The following is a 21971-nucleotide window of genomic DNA, read 5'->3' on the forward strand; positions in this document are numbered from 1 at the left end:
GAGATCTGAAAAAGATGCAGTAAATAAGGAAAAGCTATTTCTGCTGCTTGGCGTATCAGCATCTAGAAGACAAGTGTATGACCATCAGTATAATAATGCAGGGACAGATTAGGAGAACACTCATGGAAAGAGAATTCATGATCACATTTAAAGAGAAGGAAATAAATATTCATAAAAATAAAAGAAAACGTCAATGGGAATAGGGCAGGAAATGGGAGCAAAATGTGCTGTAAAATTCTATAATTCCATGAGTCATTGAAGCCCTTTATCGTTTCCCTGATCCAACACAAAGAATTTAAATTCCTTGATGGGAGATCCTCATAATTTTGCACAAATATAAATTACAATTGTAACATCAAACAATTGGTACGAACAATTTCACATTTACTCATAGGACATGCAGCTAAATTGTTCCCTTTGTATTCAGAGGACACTTGGTTGTTTCAGAGTCTGAACATGTCTTCCGAATTATGGCTCCTTATACTCTGCAGGTGTACTCATCCTGAAACTATGAAGACCCCACATCAACACACCACAATGACTACCGGCTAAGATTTAACAAAGGATTTACAACTCTGTTGCCTCCTACAAACATTCCAGACAATTTTGTGGTCATTGATTAGTTCAAAAGTGCGTGAAAACTTTACATTAGGCACCAAGACTATGTCGATTTATAAACACTAGCAGAACAAGAATTTGGTATTTTTTGAATTGCGAGGAATCTTGTTTGCAAAGAACATTCATGAACGAGGAAAGCATATTTCGTCTTTGGTCTGATTCAAAGTCTCCCCAAATTTTTCTCTGTTCCTTCAAAAATGGATGCCGCGTGCTCCCTTCCCACCACCCCGCCTCCCCTTTTCTGAGACAGTATTTTTGCATAATTAATGATCATGTAAATATAGCTGATAACCCAAAATACTTCCAACAGTTTTATCAGTTTAGCTACTTTGTTTCTATGTGCTAACACCTCGTTATGCTTTTGGGGGTTTGATTAGGTCCAATCGTCTCATTAGAATTCACCGACCAGGAGATTGCTTCCACTTCACTTTGTAAGAAATGCAGGGGTTCACCTGGAAGCAGATCGAAGGAGTGTCCTGATTACTATGACCAGGTGGAGTTAGAAACAGTGGTAGCATAACTAATATACAGCTGGATTCCATTTAGCCACTTCCATCTCCTGATAATCTAAACCAACAAAAATCTATCAATATCTACCAATTACAATCTTGCAAGCTCCAATTGTCCCGGCACTCACAGCATTGGGGGGGGGGGGGGGGGGGGGGGGGGGGGGGAGAAAGAGGGTGTTCCAAATGTCTTCTTCAAAGACCCTGAAGATTGCTACGATTTCACCCTTAGCTTGTCTCAATTTGTTTTATTTTGTCCCTTTGTTCTTGATTCTCCCAACAGAGGCAATGGTTTTCCTGTATCTAAGCTAACATTTTAATATTTTACACACCTCAATCAGATTGGCCCTCAATGTTTTAAATTAGACTACTGGTCCTCACAAACCACATCATTGTTCTGATATAATCTGCGTTTTGCATGTGCTGAGAGTTTAACCACTCCTTCCCAAGGTGATGTAGACAAAGCTGAGTATGTTACTCCAGATGGGTCCAACCATGAACCTACAGAACCGGAGCATTTCGAAACTTAGAAAATCTGCCATAACCCCAAAACGTCTGACAACTCAAAATACAACAAACAAAAGCAGGCCTGAATAAAAACTTGTGGGCAAGGTCACTCCATCGGGTAATTCCATTGTCACTTGGGATTTCAAAACTCATATTAGTGTTTTGGGATCACATTTCACGATTCAGTTTGTTTCTCCGTGAAATATCTTGTTCATTATGCACATCCTGAAGTATCAGCTCCCACCATTACTCAGTTTTCGCTAAATCTTCCTCATCACTTTGGATGATCGATAATTTGAAGTTGATGAGATAAATGCTGATCAGGCAGCAAACAGTGAGAGATGCAAATACATAAGACATGGTTACCAACTTCTGACTATTTGTGTGGCTCTTAGCTTTTCCGGACCCTGCCCGCAGTGTCCACGCAGGGGTCTGGAAAGCAGCATGACTATGGGTTGGAAAATTCGACTGTCCACTTGAGAAGGAGTTTCTTGGCAATTACAACTATATAAAAGAAACTAAAAACAGCTTATATTCATAATGTCCCTTGGATGTACAAAAACATCTCAAGGTGACTCATAGATTCATAAAGTGAAAAAGATATTGAGTCATAAAAGTAATCACAAGGATAGATATTAACCAGGATCGGGATTTCATGGATGGAATGGAGGCAGCTGAATGGACAATTGCTAACAGTAGGGTAAAAGATGGGCGAGTAGAACTTGGTGCAGGATAGAATACATCAACAGAGTTTTGGATGAACTAGAACCTTTGAAGGTTGTAGATGACAGCAATGGAGTAATAGAGTCTAGAGATGGAAAAAGAATGGATGAGGGTTTCAGCAAAGGACGGGCTGAGGTAAAGATCAAGTTACGCAATGATTCAGCAGTAAAAGTAGCAAATACGGCGATGAAACAGGATGCTGAGGTTGCAAACTTGTGGTTGACACTGACGTGGTCAGGAAGAGTGGACGGAATTGATTGCAAGATTGTGGAGTTTGTGGCAGACACTGAAGCCATTGATCATCCCAATGCTTAGCTGCTGTAAATCGTAAACCTTCCAACACTGGATGTCAGAAGTCTTGAAAAAGCACAGGTGCAGGGGTGGATTTGAGAGATGTGGTGAAAAGGTCGAACTGGGTATCCGGGCATACATGCAGAGGCTGACCTCTTGTTTGCAGAAAAAGTCATCAAATAACAGCAGAATATGGGGTCGGAAGTGAAACAATTATGAGAGATGCTCCAAGTAATAAAATGTGCATGTCTGACTGAGCTGAACAACAGAAGATAGGTACTAGAAGGAGGATGGTATGGCCCAACTCCTTAACGAAATCAAGGAAGTTAAAGATGGTCACATTCACGGAGTTTGTCACACTGATGTTGTTTGGGTGGTATAGCTGTTGGGGGAAGTGCAGCGATTTAATTATTAGGAGTCACACCGGAAGTTAAGGTAGACGGGAGCACACATCTGGGAGGTGACAACACATTCAAAGACAAGAGGAAACAAATTGGAGATGGAGAGATAGTTTACAAGGGCACACGGGCAGAGGGCTGTATTTCTGAGAGGGGATATGGACAGCTGGAGTCAATGCCCAAGAAGGGGGAATCATAACCATTTATCTAAAAAGGGAGACTGAAAAGGGTATGCGGTCATTGGCTGATTCATGGGAATGGGCCAAGAGGGCAGGAATTAGGTCTCATGCTTGAGGTGAACTTGGAGACAGCTGAGGGGAAAGATGGGTGTGGAAAAATCGAGAAAGAACAGAGGTAGGGAGAGAGCAAATGTTCTTAACAAACAATGGGAAAGAGAGAAGGAGCAGATTAATTTGGAAATTGGTGACAAAGTGTCCATGGCTTTTATTACCTCTTAAAACTGAGGGAAGTTATTCTTAACTAAGACATATGGAGGAGAATTTTCAATAGTGTATTCAGGCACTGACAATCCTCTGAAGCAGCCAATGGTGTCTTGAGCTGACTCTCCAGTTTAGCGCAAGAGTTGGTAAAAGAACTGAACTCAATGCTAGGAGCGGCTGCTCAAAGGCGCCTCCAAAACTGATTGCCACTTGAAATGCTTGCGAGCACTTATTAATGAGGTTGCACAACATTTTGGGGCTTAACCCTCCAACTGGCACCCTCTCTCCTAACCCTCCAACTGGCACCCTCTCTCCTAACAGTGACCCCTGGGTCACTGTCCGTGTGGAGTTTGCACATTCTCCCCATGTCTGTGTGGGTTTCACCCCAACCCAATGATGAGCAGGTTAGGTGGATTGGCCACACTAAATTGCCACTTAATTAGAAAAAAAAAACAGTGACCAGCTGTTTGGGAGTAAACACAGTGCTGGTTTTGATTGCAAGCGCTACTTCAAGAGATGTTCACCATTTCATGTTGGTTACTGCTGCAGGTGTGAAGAGGACCTCTGCGACATGTTGAGAGGCTTTCTGTAACACTTCATCAAGACTTCAGCAACACTTCAGCAACATATGTTCTGGAACTTCTCCGAGGACCCCACCGAAAATCAAGTCCTGTGCTGCTCCACCTTATAGGAGACCAGGAAAAATTTGGATCTGAAGTTTTGCTTTCACGGAGTACTGACCCATGTACTGCTATTATCACATTCTGCTATTTTATCTCTATGCAACTATCAGCACCTCCTTTAATGCTACCATTAACATTCCTTTTGACTTCAGTTGCATGACACCAGTCAAATTTCACCTCAACTCCCGCCTAACCCTGACCGTTTTTGCTCCAACTGTTCCAGCCCATCGTGAACCCATTAACTTTCTCCCATTCTTTAGCTCTGAAGAAGTCATACCGACGTAAAAGGTTATCTCTGATTCTCTCTCCACAGATGATACCATTATGGCACATAAGTAGGCCATATGACCGAGCACCCTAACGAGCATCATGACTTAGTACCATTCCCCTGCCTTTTCCCCGTACCCTTGCATATATGTTTTTATTCAAATAATGCCCTCTTTAATGCCTCAACTGAACCTGCCTCATTCACATTTCTAGGCAGAGCATTCCAGACCTGAACCACGGGCTGTGTTGAAAAGTTTTTTCTCATGCCACATTTGCTTCTTTGGCAAATCACTTTAAATCTGTGCCCTCTTGTTCTTGATCCTTTTGCGAGTGGGAAAACTTTCTTCCTCTCTACTCTGTCCAGTCTCCTCGTGATTTTGAACATCTCTATCGGATCTCCTCTCAGCCTTCTTCTCCCCGAGGTCAACTTTCCACCATCTCCAATCTATCCTCATAACTGAAGTTTCTCACCCCTGAACCCATTCGTGGAAACGTCTTTGGCACTCACTCCAATGCACTCACATCCTCCCTGTAGCAAGATGCGCAGAACTGTACACAATCAGGTCAAACCGGGGTCTTGTATAAATTTGGGCTGGTTTAGCACAGGGCTAAAGAGCTGGCTTTTAAAGCACTCCGAGGCAGGCCAGCAGCATGGTTCAATTCCCGTACCAGCCTCCCCGAACAGGCGGAATGTGGTGACTAGGGGCTTTTCACAGTAACTTCACTGAAGCGTACTTGTGACAATAAGCGATTTTCATTTCATGATAACCTCCTTGCTTTTGTGCTCTGTGCCCCTATTAATAAAGCCCAGGATACTATATGCTATATAACTGCTCTCTCCACCTGAACTGCTACCTTCAATGCTCTGTGCACATATACACCCAGTCCTACTGCTCCTGCACCCTCTTAAGAATCGTACCTCATATTTTATATTTTATTTCCATGTTATTCTTACCAAAATGCATCACCTCCCACTTCTCTGCATTGAACTTCATCTGCCATCTATCTGCACACTCCACCAACTTGTCTATGTCCTATTGAAGTTCTACACTGATCTCGTCACATTTTACAATACCTCCAAGTTTTATATCATCTTCAAAGTTTGAAATGTGTTTAAAACCAAGACCTAGATCATTAATATATATCAAGAGAAGTATAGGTCCCAATGCTGACCCCTTAGTTGTCGCTCTCTGCTTCCTATTATTCAGCCAGTTTTGTGTCCACTTTTCTGAACCTCCGCCATCCTGCAGCAGGCTGGTGTGTGCCAGCCAGATCAGATCACAACCTTCAGTAGAAGCGAGTGTGAGGAACCTACATAGACTCCCCCGCAAACATTGCACCGAATCAGTACTTAGTGCTAAACCTGCAATTTTCTGGTTTAGCACCTTCTCGCAAGTTCAAATTATGGCAATAAGGATTTAGAAAGAAAATTAGTTGCTAAATCCAGACTTATAAAGGGTTGATTTACCAGCACTACGCGCATTTAGCACCTGTTTTCACAATTTTGTTGAATTGCAGTTGCATCAAAATGAGGTCTTCTCCAAGTCACTCATTAATTTATTTTATTCGTCAAATCTTAGTTTTCCTTTTCCTGTCTCTCCTTCTGTAATTGAAACATTCAGCTCTATTGAACTGTTTCACCTTACTCACCTACATTAATGGTCAAAAGGTTCTTTGAAATCCTCTCGAAGAAGGGGCCACTGCATAAAGTGAGGGAGGAAGTTTGCCGATGACCCTAACTCCTCATCTTCAAACTCAACAGGGTTCGTCATCAAGCCAGTTCAGCATAGGTGCTTTTCCAATAGGCACTGCCCGACACTCAATATTACTGGCAGTCAGCACTCTTTCATCTTCAAGGCTTTTGCATTCCATGTTAGAGAAAAAATATCCTGAAATTCATGACAAAGAGGCTGGACCTCAACATTGAAACAGATTTGCATTTCAATTTTGAAGCCAATACAAGAGAAATCAGGTGGGATGTGAAAAACTGACACATAGCAAATCTACCATCTGCTTGTCAGCATCTGTTTTTAGATCACTGCTGGGTGAGATAGAATTTTCTTTCTACCCTCTTCTAGTTTTCTAATCTCTCCAGTGCCATGCCTCCTCCCTACCTCTGTAATCTCCTCCAACCCTCTGAAATATCTGTACTCCTCTAACTCTGGTTTCCTGAGCATCCCCAATTTTAATCGCACCACCATTGGTGGCTGTGCCTTCAGTTGCCTAAACTCTCAGCTCTGGGATATCTTCCTTACATATCTCCTCCTATCACCACCCTCACCTTACGCCTCTAAGACACTCCTTCTAAGCTGCTGCTCTTAATTGAAGTTTTGGTCACCTCACCTCCTGATGTGGATTGAGGTCACATTTTGTTTTATCATGCTCCTATGAAGCATCTTGCATATGACATTTTATTACATTTCGGCTCCATATGAAATTACTGTTGTTGTGAGCTCATCTTCTTTGTGTGATAAATGTCAGAATTTCAGCTTTATTAGCCAGGATTTTCCACCCCGCGACGCCAGCAAGGCTGACACCAGTGTTTTTTGAAGCTGTCAATCACCGCGCACAGGGAGAAATGAATGATTGGCTTTCAGCTAAAGGATCCAAGGGTTTTAAACACAAGTCACTGCTTTTCACATTCCAGGAATAGACACGTGGTGCTTCCTCTGTCTGATACAGCATGTACTATGCCCAGGTGAGTGCTGCAAAAGTAGTCTTTTTCACTGCCCCTGTCTGGACTGCTCTCTAACATCCAGACAGGGGGCTCTTTTCTGAGGGTCTATGGGGGGGTGTTCCTTTAGTTAGCGGGTCTGTGAGGGGGGTTTACTTTAGATAGTGGGTCTCTGGAGGGGGGGGGGGGGCGGGGAGAAAGAGTCCCATTGGGAGTCTTCGGGGGAGGTTCATTTATTCAGGAGGTCTTGGGGGGGGGGGGTATCTTGAGTTAGGAGGTCTCTGCGGGGGGGTCCCATTAGATAGGGGGTCCCTTGGGGGGGGTCCCGTTGGGAGTCGCCGGGAGAGGTTCATTTATTCAGGGTTTCTTTTTGGGGGGTCCCTTTAGTTAGTGGGTATCTGTGGAGGGGGGTGCCTTTATTACGGGGATCTATGTGAGGGTCCCTTTATTGAGGGGGTCTCTGTGAGGGTCCCTTTGTAAAGGGTATCGGGGACCCACTAATTAGGAAGTCTCAGTGGGTATACCCCTAATCAGGGGGTCTTAGGGTGGGTCCCCCTATCCAGGTAGTCTTTGGGGGGGGGGTTTCCTTATCTAGTGGGTACCTGTGGGGGAATCTCCCTATCATGAGGGTCTCCTTATCCACGGGACAGCTGTGGGGGATATCTCCCTATCTATGTATCTGTGCGGCGGGGGGGGGGGGGGGCCTCCCGACCGAGGGGATCTCTGTTCGGGTGGTCTTCCTATCTAGGGATCTCGGAGGGGATCAGGGGATCTCTTGTGAGGGGAGGGGGTAGGTGACCAGCCGCAGGGCCTTGCTATTGGGCCGCCCGCCGCACAAAATGGCAGCCCGATAGCGGGATTCCCTTGTATTCCTTGCCATGCATAAAATTGAACGCCGAGGGATACTGAATTGCTTCCTGATTTCAGTTCCAATTCACCTCCGGCGGGAGAACACAGGGCGCGATTCTCCCAAAAGGGAACAAAGTCTCCTAGTTTGTGTGTTTAGCTGCATGTTTTCCAGCACTCACGGTGCCGAGAAACACTGGGCTGTTCAACAAGACGCGCATTGAGAAAGGGGCCTGAATGGGCAACAGGGGGCCGAGGCCGCACATAGCCTCATTTTGTACAGTGGGGAGCTCCGCTCGTCAGGCTCCCCATTTTAGCGACAGCTAGGGATGCATTTTAAAATGACATCCTGATCTCAGGGGCCCCCGAAACAATCCCCGGTCTCCAGCACCCCCCCCCCCCTCCCCCCCACGTCCCCCCAACACCCACGCCGGGAAACCCCGGCCCATCGCACACTTGCAACAAAATGCCAGCTTGGCACCTTCGCAGTGCCGGGCCAGCACCGACAGGATGCCCAGGTGTCACCAGCATTGCCAGGGCAACACAGTGGTTAGCATAGTTGCTTCACAGTTCCAGGGTCCCAGGTTCGATTCCCGGCTTGGGTCACCGTCTGTGCGGAGTCTGCACGTGAAAATGAAAATGAAAATCGCTTATTGTCACGAGTAGGCTTCAATTAAGTTACTGTGAAAAGCCCCTAGTTGCCACATTCCGGCGCCTGTCCGGGGAGGCTGATACGGGAATCGAACCGTGCTGCTTTAAAAGCCAGCGATTTAGCCCAGTGAGCTAAATCAGCCCCTATGTATTCTCTCCATGTCTGTGTGGGTTTCCTCCGGGTGCTCCAGTTTCCTCCCACAGTCCAAAGATGTGCAGGTTAGGTGGATTGGCCATGTTAAATTGACCTTAAGTGTCCAAAAAAGGATAGGTGGGGTTATTGGTTTACGGGGTTAGAGTGGAGGTGTGGGCTTAATTAGGGTGCCCTTTCCAAGCGCTGTTGCCGACTCGATGGGCCGAATGGCCTCCTTCTGCACTGTAAATTCTATGATTCTATGGCATGCAGCTGGGGGCCCCGGTCCCCTGGGAAACCCCACTGAGTGCTGTTCCATCTGGTCCCCGTTTGTGGGAACCAATGCTGAATGGCACTCGCCCCAGGTCTCTTGCGGCGAAGGCATTCAATCCCCAAGCCTCAGGTACCTCGGGAATCTGCACATTAGAGTGAGGCATACTGCCCCACTCTAATATACAGATTTGCTATACATCGCATACGTCTCATTGCAATGTCTCGCGAGATTGAACGCAATATTACGATAGCCTTCTCAACGGAACGTCAAACCCATCGTATTACATGTAGTTGATGCAGTCAGGGTTAAAAGCCTGGTTTTGAATGTGACAGCTACAGCCATGTTTCAAAAAAAATTCCGGTTTGAAAGACAACTTGGCTTTTTGATGACGAGAGATGCAATTGAAGTAATTGAAGGGGAGCTGAGAATCTGCATTTTTCTGAATAGGTGTCAGGCCCCTTTTTTTCAAGCAGACTCAAAAGATTCCTCTTTCCCAAAGTGGAGTGTACAAGATATCTCTATAAAGCAAGTATCCAGAGTCTGCCAACTGTATTTAAAAGTATATTGTGACTAGAGTTGGTTTTGCTGTTTGAGTGGGAATAAAGATGGCAGTTAAGGATTATTGTGTCACTCTATTGATTAGCATTATTTAAAGGGTATTTGTAAGCTATTCTCCTGTGTGATGTTCAAGATATTTTCATACATTGTTAGTGATAAAGTTTGTTTTAATATACAATATCCCTATTTTGTGTGAAATTACTACTGGAGTGAGGTATCCTTTCCTCACAGTCTTATAAAATTAAAATAAATTATATGGGTTTCTGTCCTGTATCCGAGCCACTGTTGGGATCTGGCCTGGGACCTTGATATTTACTAAACATAAGGTGTATACTTAGTAACAATACATTGGCCGGGATTCTCCGCTGGCATGATTCTCCGTTATGCCAGCGCCCGGGGGTTTCTCGATGGCGTGGGGCTGCCCCACAATGGGAAACCCCATTGACCAGCTGGCGTAACAGAGAATCCCGCCGGCCGGTCGGGGTGGAAATGTGGCACGGCTGGGCGGAGAATCCTGCTCATCGTGTCCTCAATCGTTAAATTTTGAATCAATCCTCACTTCTGTGCCTTTGAAACCCACCATGGTTCAGAGTGAAAGCAACGGATTTGGCAGCTATGTAGGCTGCATATTCATTGAAAGAAGAAAAAAAAACATCTTCATCTAATATTTAATTTCAACTGGTGGAAGTTACTATGGTAGAGATAATAACTGTTGGTAAAATTTGCAAAGGCCACCAAACTGAGAATGCTTCGTAACTTTCTATAGATAAACTATGTTCCAGTGTCTCTTAATTTCCATTCAGGGTTGGCATTAAAATTAATTTATTTGCAGGGAGTTTAACATCCATTAGATTTGGGTTGATGGGATTAATCTGTCCAGCTTCTGAAGACAGGCGCTGGTATCATGGTGCAGAATTTGCCTCTTGACGATTGCAGCCCTGCAACATCATGCTGTCTGCTAATTTGCACAATAAATGCACGCAGACCGCAATGAACATGCTGATGAGTGGCTGTATGCCTCAGCGAGGGATTAAGTTTATGCAAGTTTAGTATCAGTTCCGTGAACTTTGTCATCAAAACATAGCCCTCAACATCCAGTAAAGGTCTGGCTCGATAAAAATGACACTGTGGAATGTCGCAGAATAAAGGCATCATGAATCTGCCAGGAACCCAGGCATTATCCAACAGGATACACTGTTCATCGTCATACACCCGCTGGACATTGAGGGAGTGGAATCCTTTCTGGTTGTGGCTCCTCTCAGTGTTGACATGCAGCGTCCACAAAGTGTAGTCAGTGGCACCCTCTACCATGAAGTGATGTATTCACCCTCATGAAGTGATGTACTCATTCTGCCTGCTTCTCTCTGGCAAGAGAGAATGAAATATATTCTGCCCATTTGAAATACAGAACCTAGATGATCTTCCTCATGCAATAGTGGACAATGAACTGGGAGATGTTGGAAACGTCGCAGATTGCAATGTCAATCAGCATGTAATTCTGAATGGATGCCCGCTCTGCACCGGCACCCACAGCTGAACCTGCATTCAGCAGCAGGAAGGACCGGCATTGCAATCTGCTTACTCTGCGCACTTCCAGCAGGTCCTTCCTGCACACTATTAATGGCATCACCAATGGCTTACTCCAGAAGTGTGAGCACGTGTCACAGACTGGTAATTGACACTGGTAGCCATAATTCCTTCATACAAAAATCAATGCACTCAAAAAGCAAATAGTTACATTTAACATAAAGCACCAAGTTAGTAGATATAAAAAAGAACAAAGTAAATCAGAAGAAAGATTGGACAAATTGAATCAGTTGCTTTAAATGCATTGCCAGTTATTGCTTCTATATTTTCTTTGGGTTAAGCAAAGCAGACATGACATAACACGCAAAGTTTCATATCAAAAGAAATCTGGCTTTGTACGATAGGTAGCATCTTATATTGTGTATTTCATTTATGCAGAATACCGGCGTGAATGGGAAATAAACTTTTTGGAGCTGCAATAGCGATTTACAAGTCTTTGAAACAACTAAATCACTAAAGCAGGCAAAGCAAGATTTAAACTGGCGAAAAGGCGCAAAAAAGTAGCAAACACAGTTAGTGAAGCAATGTTTTTCACGGGGGAAACAAATTGCTTACCCTTTTTCTTGGTCTACCTCTGGGTTTTTTTGTTCCTGACGTTTCACCTTTCTGGAATTCCATGGAAAAGATAGTTAGCATGGAAAACAATGATGTTATGACTCTGGTTTAAGAATCTGTTTATTTCTCACAATAACTTGTACTTACACAGCAGCATATAATGCAGCAATAAAAAAAAACGCCTTAGATGCTTCACAAATCAAGCAGGGTAGGTGACCAAAGATGGAAATCAAGGAGGTAGGTTTGGAGGATAAAATAAAATCCATAAAGACAAAGATGACAGTAGATACAAGGAACTAGAGTGAAGATTAAAATGGATAGTGACACACATGGTAAAAGTAGATACGTTTGTCTTCTTCAGACAAATGATAAACAAAGATGGTAGATGTGATGCCAAAGTAGGAGGAGAGGGATTGCCAGAAGTAATTTTGTGAAGGTGGAGGATATGTTAACAAGAAAAATCAAACTTATAACAAGAGAAAAGAAATTAAAATATGTTGCATTCTAGCCACTTTCCTGTAATCCTCATAAAGCCGGACAATACATAAAGATCTGTGGAAGAAAATGGAAGGCTTTGAAATATGGATGCTAAAGCACATGCTAAAACGTCCACATATTGTAAGAGTCCTTCCTTGTTTATTTCCTTTGTCTCATTTCTTTTATTTTATTATTTTAGTCCGTGGATGCCTAATTAGGATGTGCCTTTAAGCAGAAGATTCAAAGACTCAAACAGCCTGCCCACCAGGACATTGTGTTCCCTGGTTTTTTATTTTAGAGAGGAGAAGCCAACCTCTTTGGCATCGAGTTGACCTTAGGAGCCAGCTTTTGAGGGAATAGGTTCGATTGGTTAATTGGAAACCGGTGGGTTGGCCAGGGACAGCATTCTGCCGGACAACAGTCAGTGATTTGTTCCTGCATGATGCTTTCTCAGAGAAATTAGCAGAAATGTTTACACCTTGGAAGTGAAAGGAACTCTCTCTCTCTCCTGCTTGTTTAAGTGAAAGAACTGCTCTATTGTTCTGAAAGTAGTGAGCACCTGGCACATCCTTTGCTGTAAACCTGAAATTATGCTGAGCCTGCAGAGAAAGTAGACAACCTTGCCAGAGAAAATCATCTCAAGCCTAGAAGGAAGAAGTACCAAAAAGAAAGCTCGAACCTCAGAAAGATATTTACTAAAGTGATCCCAGTGCAAAGATCCATATCCTTTTGTCTTTATTTCCCTTTCCACCACCCTTTCCCTCTGTTGTTTGTCAGTGTGTGTATAGAGAGTGGGGCGAGATAGGAAAGGGGGGCTCGGGAAAGGGGTAGTAGATAGTTACATTTTCGGTCTGTTTACTTATAATACTGTACATAATAAAAGGTTACTTGTGTTTTAAAGTTACAAACCTGGTGACTGTAGTTTATTAGGTTCAAACAAGGACCTCGTGTATTTTAATTTTATTAAAATCTCAGAAAATCTAATTTTAGCTGTGTTGTGACTCCGCGTGAAGTAGAGCTGGAATTGACTGTGGACTATTCCAGAGTGTTGTGACATTTTTGGGGGCTCCTCCGGGATCTTTCGAACAATAGACAGCGATGATTTGGGATACAGTATATTTTAAAGAGACACCATGTTTCTACTAGCATAATAGGGTGGCTCTGGAAGCTGCTAAAGTCTCCCTTCAGGTGGAGGATGTGTCTTTGGTTGAATTACAAGCAGTTCGGAAAGACAAGTTAATTGAATTGGCAAGTGAATTAAAAGTAGAGGTGCCGGTTAAAGCTGGGAAGGCAGAGGTATGTGAGAATTAGTTGAGTATTTGGGTCTGTTAAAAACACAGGCAAGTCCATGAGCAAGTAGTCCAGGTAGTGTAGCATCCAAAGCACTTTCTGGTGGGGACCCCAATCTGGGAGAATTTGGTTGTAGTTTGAGAGAAGGAATGAAAAGAAATGAAGATGTGGGGAAAAATATAAACCAAGAGCATTTGAAATGAGGAAACCTGATGTGGAAATGGAAAGCTGAGCAAGAGAAGAAAGGGAAAAGGGAAACGTTGGAGTTAAAGACAGAGGTTGAGGAACGTCAAAAGGGAGGAGTAACCCTTCCCAGTCCAAATCCTAGTGGGTACATATTTAAACATGTACAGGCCCTTCCAAGATTTGAAGAAAAGGTCGTAGAGACATTCTTCGTGGCGTTTGAGAAAATAGCAACTCAAATGGGGTGGCTGAAGGAAAAGTGGGCATTACCCGTGCAAAGTAAACTGATGGGGCAGGCGCAGGAGGTTTATGCTTCCCTATCAGAGGGGGTGTTGAAGGATTACACAGAGTAACAAAGTCTATTCTTGGGTGCATATGAATTAGTTCCGGCGACATATAGAGACATAGGTTTCAGAATTTAAGGCAACAGCTGGGACAGACTTATTTTGAATTTGAAAGGGTTAAGCAGAACAATTTTTTTCCAATTAAGGGCAATTTAGCATTGCCAATCCACCTACTCTGCACATCTTTGGGTTGTGGGGCTGAGACCCACGCAGACACGGGGAGAACGTGCAAACTCCACACGGCAAGTGACCCGGGGCCGGGATTGAACCCGGGCCCGGCAGTGAGACAGCTGTGCTAACTACTGCGACACAGTGCCACCCAAAAGCAGAACAATTTTAATAGGTGGGTACATGCATTTGAAGTTAAACTACCTCCGGGGCGCTGAGAGAAATCAGTCTCTTGGATGAAGTTAAATATTCGCTACCTTCATTGATAAGAGTAAGAAGTCTTACAACACAAGGTTAAAGTCCAACAGGTTTGTTTCAAACACTAGCTTTTGGAGCACTGCTGCTTCTTCAGGTGAATGAAGAGATATGTTCCAGAAACATATATATAGACAAATTCAAAGATGCAAGACAATGCTTAGAATGCGAGCATTTGCAGGTAATTAAGTCTTTACAGATCCAGAGATAGGGGTAACCCCTAGTTAAAGAGGTGTGAATTGTCTCAAGCCAGAACAGTTGGTAGGATTTCGCAAGCCCAGGCCAGATGGTGGGGGATCAATGTAATGTGACATGAATCCCAGATCCCGGTTGAGGCCGCACTCATGTCACACTCTCACTCATGAGTTCCAGCAGGTCCCCCCACCACGCCAGGGCACAGTGTGGAGAGGATGATCTCCACTCTAACAGGATCCTCCTTCGGGCGATCAATGAGGCGAAGGCTACAACATCTGCCTCCGCACCCGTTTCCAGCCCCGGCTAGTCCAACACCCCAAATATGGCCTCCCGAGGGCTCGGGTCCAGTTTCACGTGCACCACTATCCTAAACACCTCCTGCCAGTAATCCTCCAGCGTTGGACAGGACCAAAACATATGAGCGTGGTTTGCAGCCCCCCCCCCCCCCCTCCCCCGCAATGTTCACACACATCTTCTACCCCCTCAAAGAGCCGGCTCATCCTCGCTCTAGTAAGGTGCACTCTATACACCACCTTCAGCTATAGCAGCCCCAACCTCGCACACGAGGTGGAGGCATTAACCCTCCGGAGCACCTCACACCAGCACCCCTCCTCCATACCCTCTCCCAACTCTTCCTCCCACTTTGCCTTGATCCCTTCTAGCGGCGCCTTCTCCTCTTCCAAAATAGCCCATAAACCGCCGATACTACCCCCTTCTCCAGTCCCCCTGTCGTCAGCACCTCCTCCAGCAATGTGGAAGCCGGTTCTACTGGGAAGCTCTGTATCTCCTTTCTGGCAAAGTTTCGAACCTGCATATATCTAAATATTTCCCCCTGCTCCAGCCCATACTTCGTTCACAGCTCCTTCAATCCCGCAAAACAACTCCGAAGAAACAAATCTTTTAGTGTCCTAATTCCTTTCTCCTCACATCTCCGAAAATTTCCATTCCACTTCCTTGGCTCAAATGTATGGTTTCCCCAAATCTGCATTTCCCTTGACCTTGCCCCCAATCCGAAGTGCTGTCGAAACTGCCTCCAAATTCTCAACGAAGCTAAAACTAAGGGACTCCCAGAGTATCTCCCTGGGGCCGTCGGGAGCGGCGCTGTCGCTAGCGCCATCAATCACCCTCAATTATTTCTGCTTGTGCTTGAAAATGCAAGCACAAATAGAACTCTAAAAAGTGACATCCAGATAAGAAAATGTCAGTATTTCACCATTTGAAAAGCTACAGAGATCTCTTCGCGCGGACAAAGTAGAGGGCAGCACAAAGAGGGGTCGACCTAGGTGTAGTTGGATGATGGATGTTACAGAGTAGTTGCCATGACGATGGTGCTAGGCACAGAAGCGTGACATACCATGACAGCAGATCTCCTGGTAGGAGTGGCTACAAGCAGGAACAGGAATCTCCAGTGCAGGAGAAATAGATGGATCGTAGTAGTTCAGGCGCAGAAGAATGGAGGATGTGAGTTAGGAAATAGGGTTGTTGGAGGATTTAGAATTCAGAAACACTATGGAGAAATTTGTTAAGTACGGATGAGGATTTTTAAATGAATCCAGGCAGTAGAGGTTGCTGAGTGCAGAACAGATGCATTAACATGGTTTACGAAGATACGAACGTATGAATTTGGAGCAGGAGTAGGCTCCTCTTCCAAAATAGCCCATAAACTGCCGATACAACCCCCTTCTCCAGTCCCCCGGTCGTCAGCACCTCCTTCAGCAATGTGGAAGCCGACTCTACTGGGAAGCTCTGTATCTCCTTTCTGGCAAAGTTTCGAACCTGCATGTATCTAAATATTTCCCCTGCTCCAGCCCATACTTAGTTCACAGCTCCTTCAATCCCGCAAAACAACTCCGAAGAAACAAATCTTTTAGTGTCCTAATTCCTTTCTCCTCACATCTCCGAAAATTTCCATTCCACTTCTCTGGAGCCTCGAGCCTGCTCTGCTATTCAATAAAAGATCATAGGCTGATCTGATTACAACCTCATCTCTCCACATTCGCAATCTCAACTCCACATTCCCACCTTTTATCCCCTCTGCTTTGCAAGAATTGACCTACCTCTGCCTTAAAAATATTCAGACTGTTTTCTAGCACCTTTTGAGGATGAGAGTTCAAACGACTCACGACCCTCCGAGAAAAAAATTCTTCTCGTTTGGGCCGGCTTACAAAAGCTGACATTTTGGTTCATTTGGAGGTTAAAAGGGGCGTGGAGCACATGATGAAAATTCAGAGGGTGTCAGAATGGTCAATTCCTGAGTCACAAAGAGGTGATTGCGAATGTCAGTGCCACTGGGGCAAAGTACAGGCCAAGGAGGTAATGTTTCAATGATGAGAAAATGTGGTCTTGGATTTGGAATGGATGTGAGCTTTGAAAATTCAGACAGAGTAGATAGGGAGAAACATTTCCCACATATGGAAGGATCGAGAGTGAGGGCACACGTTTAAAGTGACTGGCAAAAGAAGCAAAATCGATACAAGAATAAACTTTTTCACGCCATGAGTGGTTAAGGTCTGGAATGCACTGCTTGAGGGTGTGGCAGAAGTTTCCAAAAGGGAAATAAATTGTTACCTGAAAGCGAAGAATGTGCAGGGCCACGGGATAAAGGCAGGAGGATGACACAAAGGGATTTGCTCATCCAAAGAGCCTGTGCAGACATGATGGGCCAAATGGCCTGCACTGAAACAATTTTGTGATTCTTGTAAAGCGAAAGGTCATAGTGACACTCTATCACTTCGGACACAGTAAACACCTGAATGGGTCACTGTCTGTGCGGAGTCTGCATGTTCTCATAGTGTCTGCGTGGGTTTCCTCCGGGTGCTCCGGTTTCTTCCCACAGTCCAAAGATGTGCAGGTTAGGTGGATTGGCCATGATAAATTGCCTTTAGTGACTAAAAAGGTTAGGAGTTATTAGGTTACAGGGATAGGGTGGATGTGAGGGCTTAAGTGGGTCGGTGCAGACTCGATGGGCCGAATGGCCTCCTTCTGCACTGTATGTTCTAGAGTAATACATTGGGAATTGGGTCCCACGGATGGGGAGAAAGTTGGCGTCTTCAGCCAAACTAAATCATGAATCCTGAAGAGCTGTGCTGGGTTCACCAGAATAGATGGCAAGAAAATTTAAAAGAGGCATTTTTTTGAAGTTTCACCACGGAGGAGAGGCAACAAGTAAAGATGGAATGACCAACTAGCAAAGGCTGTGAAAAAGGTTGAGGTAATGAGGATGGATAAACCTTCACAACCACACTCAGACAGGATATTTGCCTAGGCTCGTTTCAGTGATGGGACTGGACTAAAACCAAATTGAATGGATTCTAAAAGGCAAGATTGAGAGAGCGAGGTTAGGCTAAAACAGCGAAAGCATCCTGGAATGGAATACAACTAGTGAACCCTTATCAGTCTAAATAGGCAAAATACTTTGAACACTTATAATGTCTCATAAGTCAGAAAGTTGTGCAAATGAGAGCTCTAGCAAGAATTTAACAATCTGTCTGTGCTGTTAGAGTTTACCCTTAAAGTTGTCAGTATCTCCAAAACTGTCCACTAGATACCAAGACAAATAACGTAGAAAGCCAAATTTGTATGTTGGTCCAACAAAGTAATGCAGAAATCTATTATTCTAGTTATTTATGTTGCAACAGGACCCCTCATCAACTCAAACGGAAAACAATAGATGTGCACCATTATGATTATCTTGATGCTGCTACAAGAGCCTAGACCCTTTAAAAATTCTGCAAGAATTTCCTAATGATTCTGTTACAAGGTCTAGTATAGGTCTGAGCCACACAGACCAGAACACAGCCAGGTTCAATCTCGGCTCTGAGCGGAATGATCTAATCTTTGCCAGGGCAGTCGTTGGGCAGTACGACTGTTGTCTGTGCCTTCTTATTGGGGTTAGCGAGAGGGAAATAAGCCAGGGTTCCCACTGCAGACTGCATTCCAGCTACTCCTGTTGAAACACGGGCATGCGTGCACACACACTTGTGGCCAAGTCCAAACTCATCTTAAGGTGAGGCTGATCTTGGTGATGGATTCCCCCAATGGAAGAACAGCCTGCTCAAACCTCAAGGGTTATTCTGCAAGTGTGCATGCCAGGCTGGGAGCTTTGTTCCTATTTTATTTACACGGCTTAGTATAAATTACTGGATAATTTACTTGAACAAAAGAAAAAGCTTTCAATTAACAGGAACAGAATGAAACTAAATGTGTGCTTGAACTACATGCACTAAACACCTCCTGTATGTTTCTGTTTAAAACAAACAGCAAAGTACAATTGCATTTCACAACTGCGCAACATTCTGTGAATTATATGATGCAATTTGGTAGAGATCATCAAAAATTAACAGACAAAAGTAACACCCTGATTGTCGGAGTTATTCTGACAGCATTGTTGCTACAACAGACTTTCAAAAAGTCAGAAATAATGACGGATTTACAGTCAGAGGCTGCTATAAAGATCAGACTCAAGACTAAACTGGTTCTTTAGAACAGAAAAGAATTTCTAAACGCAAAATATAATTTTCAGATTGTTATACCCTATGTAATTTTGCATCTACCTCTTCATTCTCTCTCCAGGATTATTTACATTTGTATATTAATAGCAAAACATCATTTTCTTTTCATTCAGTGGTAAATACCAAGTCACACAGAAGAGCCAGGATGCCCCAAGTCTGTGGGGAAGCTGACCTAGCATGACAAAAATCCAGAAACAGGAATTCTGGCGTGTATAACTGACCACAATAACGCCAGGAAAAACCACAAAGTATACTTTCCTTCCAAAGATTTGATGAACTCAAGCATGCAAAGAGGCATATTTTAAGTCTTAAGAGGACAGTTTAAGACTAATTTACAACAATGAAAACATACTTTAAAATAAACATATTTTTAATATTGTTTAACATGCGATTAATAACCTGTCCTTTGAAAATAAAATTCTTCACCACTAGAGCTTTGTGAATTCCACTTTTAACGGAAAGAGATTTTCTCTAAATTGTAGTACCTTCTTATGCTTTGCAAAGGCAATTTGAAGCTACATTTTATCACTGGTTTCAGGTGGAGATCATCTCAATGTTTTATAAATATAATTATGAAAATTCTGAGTCAGTGATGGAAATAAGTATTTATAATAAAAATTATAAATAAAATATGATTCAATTACAATTCAACCAAAATCAAATACTATTTATAAGAATTCAACACTGCCTCCCATTCACTAAAATTTGTTCTGGTAATCAACATGATTCCACCCTTCTGGTATATTTCTTCAATGATGTGTCTGGTTGAGTCAAGAAACTGTTGAATATTTTCTGCAACAGGAAAAAAAATTACACCGACAAAACATCTGCGATGCTCTTTATCAAATTAAGCAAAGTTGGAATATAACAGTTCCAAAGTCATTGCACTGATCTATATATTCAGTATGATGGTGGCATGGTGGCAGTGATTAGCACTGCTGCCTCTCAACACCAAGGACCAGGGTTCAATTCTGACCTTGGTTCTCCCAGTGTCTACGTGGGTTTCCTCTGAGTGCTCCGGTTTCCTCCCACAGTCCAAAGATGTGCAGGTTAAGTGGATTGGCCAGACTAAATTGTCCAATTTAGTGCCCAATGGTTAGGTGGAGTTGTGGGGCAGGGGATTGAGCCTAGGTAGGGTGCTCTTTCGGAGGTTGGTGCAAACTCGATGGGCCAAATAGCCTCCTTCTGCACTGTAGGGATTGTTGCTCTTTCGGAGGTCGGTGCAAACTCGATGGGACAAATGGCCTCCTTCTGCACTGTAGGGATTTTATGACATATACATTTACATCTCCTTCCACACTGGAAGCTCATTGAAAACTGTTTGACGTTTTGCATCTCGGCAATCCAAGAGAGACTGAATTATTAGAGGTTTTAAACAACTGTTCACATAAAGCTGAGAAGAACCCATCACCTTGGCAGATATCATTTAGTCACGTGAATGGCATAGTTGACCAGCCATACTTGATTTGGCGTGGGCCAGACAGCAAAAACAAAAATCACCTTATCGAAATTTAATAGTTCAAAAGGACAAGGCTCGTTTATCAGTAATTGGAATGAAAGCAGAGATCTCTAAAAGCCTTTTTCAAATTAGGTACAGAATATGTTTCTCTAAACTCCAAAATGCGCACTGCTGCGATTGCAATTCATTAAAAAATTCATTAATATCAAGAACTCACAAGATTGAGTCTAGCCTATCTGTTAACCAAGTAATTGAAATAGTTTTCACTTCAAATCAGAAGCAGAATCGAAAAGAACATTTCTTAAGTTGTCAACTGCACTGGATAATTGGGTGGAATTCTCCCCTTTTGAGACTAAGTGCAACAATGGGAGGTTCATTAATTATGCACAAGGGAGTTCCACTTGGACTCTCCTGGCAGGCAGACAGCAGATTAGTTTACCCGCCGTCAGCCGACAGGTTTGAAGGTTCCCCGTGCCATATTTAAATACCAGTTCAGCACACTCATTCCACCACTGAGGCACAGTGGTAGCAGTGTCTAACATCTACAAGATGCACTGCAGGAACTCACCAAGGGTCTCTTGACACCACCTTCCAAATCACTACCAGGACAAGGGCAATAGATGCACAGAAACACCATCACCTGCAAGTTCCCCTCCAAACAACGCACCACCCTGACTTGGAGCAATATCACCGTTCTTTCACCGAGTCAAAATCCTGAAACCCCTTGCTAATAGCACAGTGGGTGTACCTAGACGACATGGACTGTAGCAGTTCAAGAAGGCAGCTCACCACCACCTTACTAATGCCAATTATGGTTGGATAAACCAATCCAAAGATGTGTGGGGCAGTTGGATTGGTCATGCTAAATTACCCCTTGGTATCCAAAAGGTTAGCGGTTAGCTGGGGTTACTGGGATACAGTGGGGCGTGGCTTACATAGGGTGCTCTTTCCAAGGGTCACTGCAGCCTCGATGGGCCAAGTGGCCTCTTTGTGCACTGTAGAGGTCCGATGATTCGATGATAACATGCTAGCCAGCGTTACCCATGTCCTGTGAAATTTTTTTTTTTTTTTTTTTTTTAAATGATGCCGGTTCAACGGTCAAACTATTGGGTCAAGAAGTGAAAAACCATCCCAGCTGATCAAAGCTGATCTGGAGTGGAGAGATAACTTGGCACCTACTTAAATGTAAAAAGATAGCATGATCAGATTAAACCCTTGGATTCCTATGTGGGCAACTCTGCAAATCAGTGAACGTACACAAGAATCACGACCACAAGTGAATGATAAGATCTCCAACAATCAGGATCACTGGCCCCGAGCGCTGCATTTATAATTTTACAAATTTCAGACAGGTCCATTTTTCAAGACCCAGTTCAGT

At 43.8% G+C, this 21971-nt stretch overlaps 1 protein-coding gene across 2 annotated transcripts in view; it reads right to left on the reverse strand.

The window, feature by feature from the left end:
• The window catches only part of hmga1a (high mobility group AT-hook 1a), a 127342-nt gene that overhangs the window by 44997 nt on the left and 60374 nt on the right, over positions 1-21971 (reverse strand). The window contains exon 5 of one of the 2 annotated variants that reach the window (XM_038820107.1): positions 11712-11762. The exons of the other annotated variant lie outside the window; for it this stretch is intronic. Coding sequence (XP_038676035.1) covers positions 11712-11762 — 51 coding nt within the window. The remainder of the gene's footprint in view (positions 1-11711; positions 11763-21971) is intronic. 2 annotated transcript variants of the gene reach the window in all.

The sequence above is a fragment of the Scyliorhinus canicula genome, chromosome 15 (assembly GCF_902713615.1).
Source record: "Scyliorhinus canicula chromosome 15, sScyCan1.1, whole genome shotgun sequence".
Taxonomy (NCBI): Eukaryota; Metazoa; Chordata; class Chondrichthyes; order Carcharhiniformes; family Scyliorhinidae; genus Scyliorhinus; species Scyliorhinus canicula.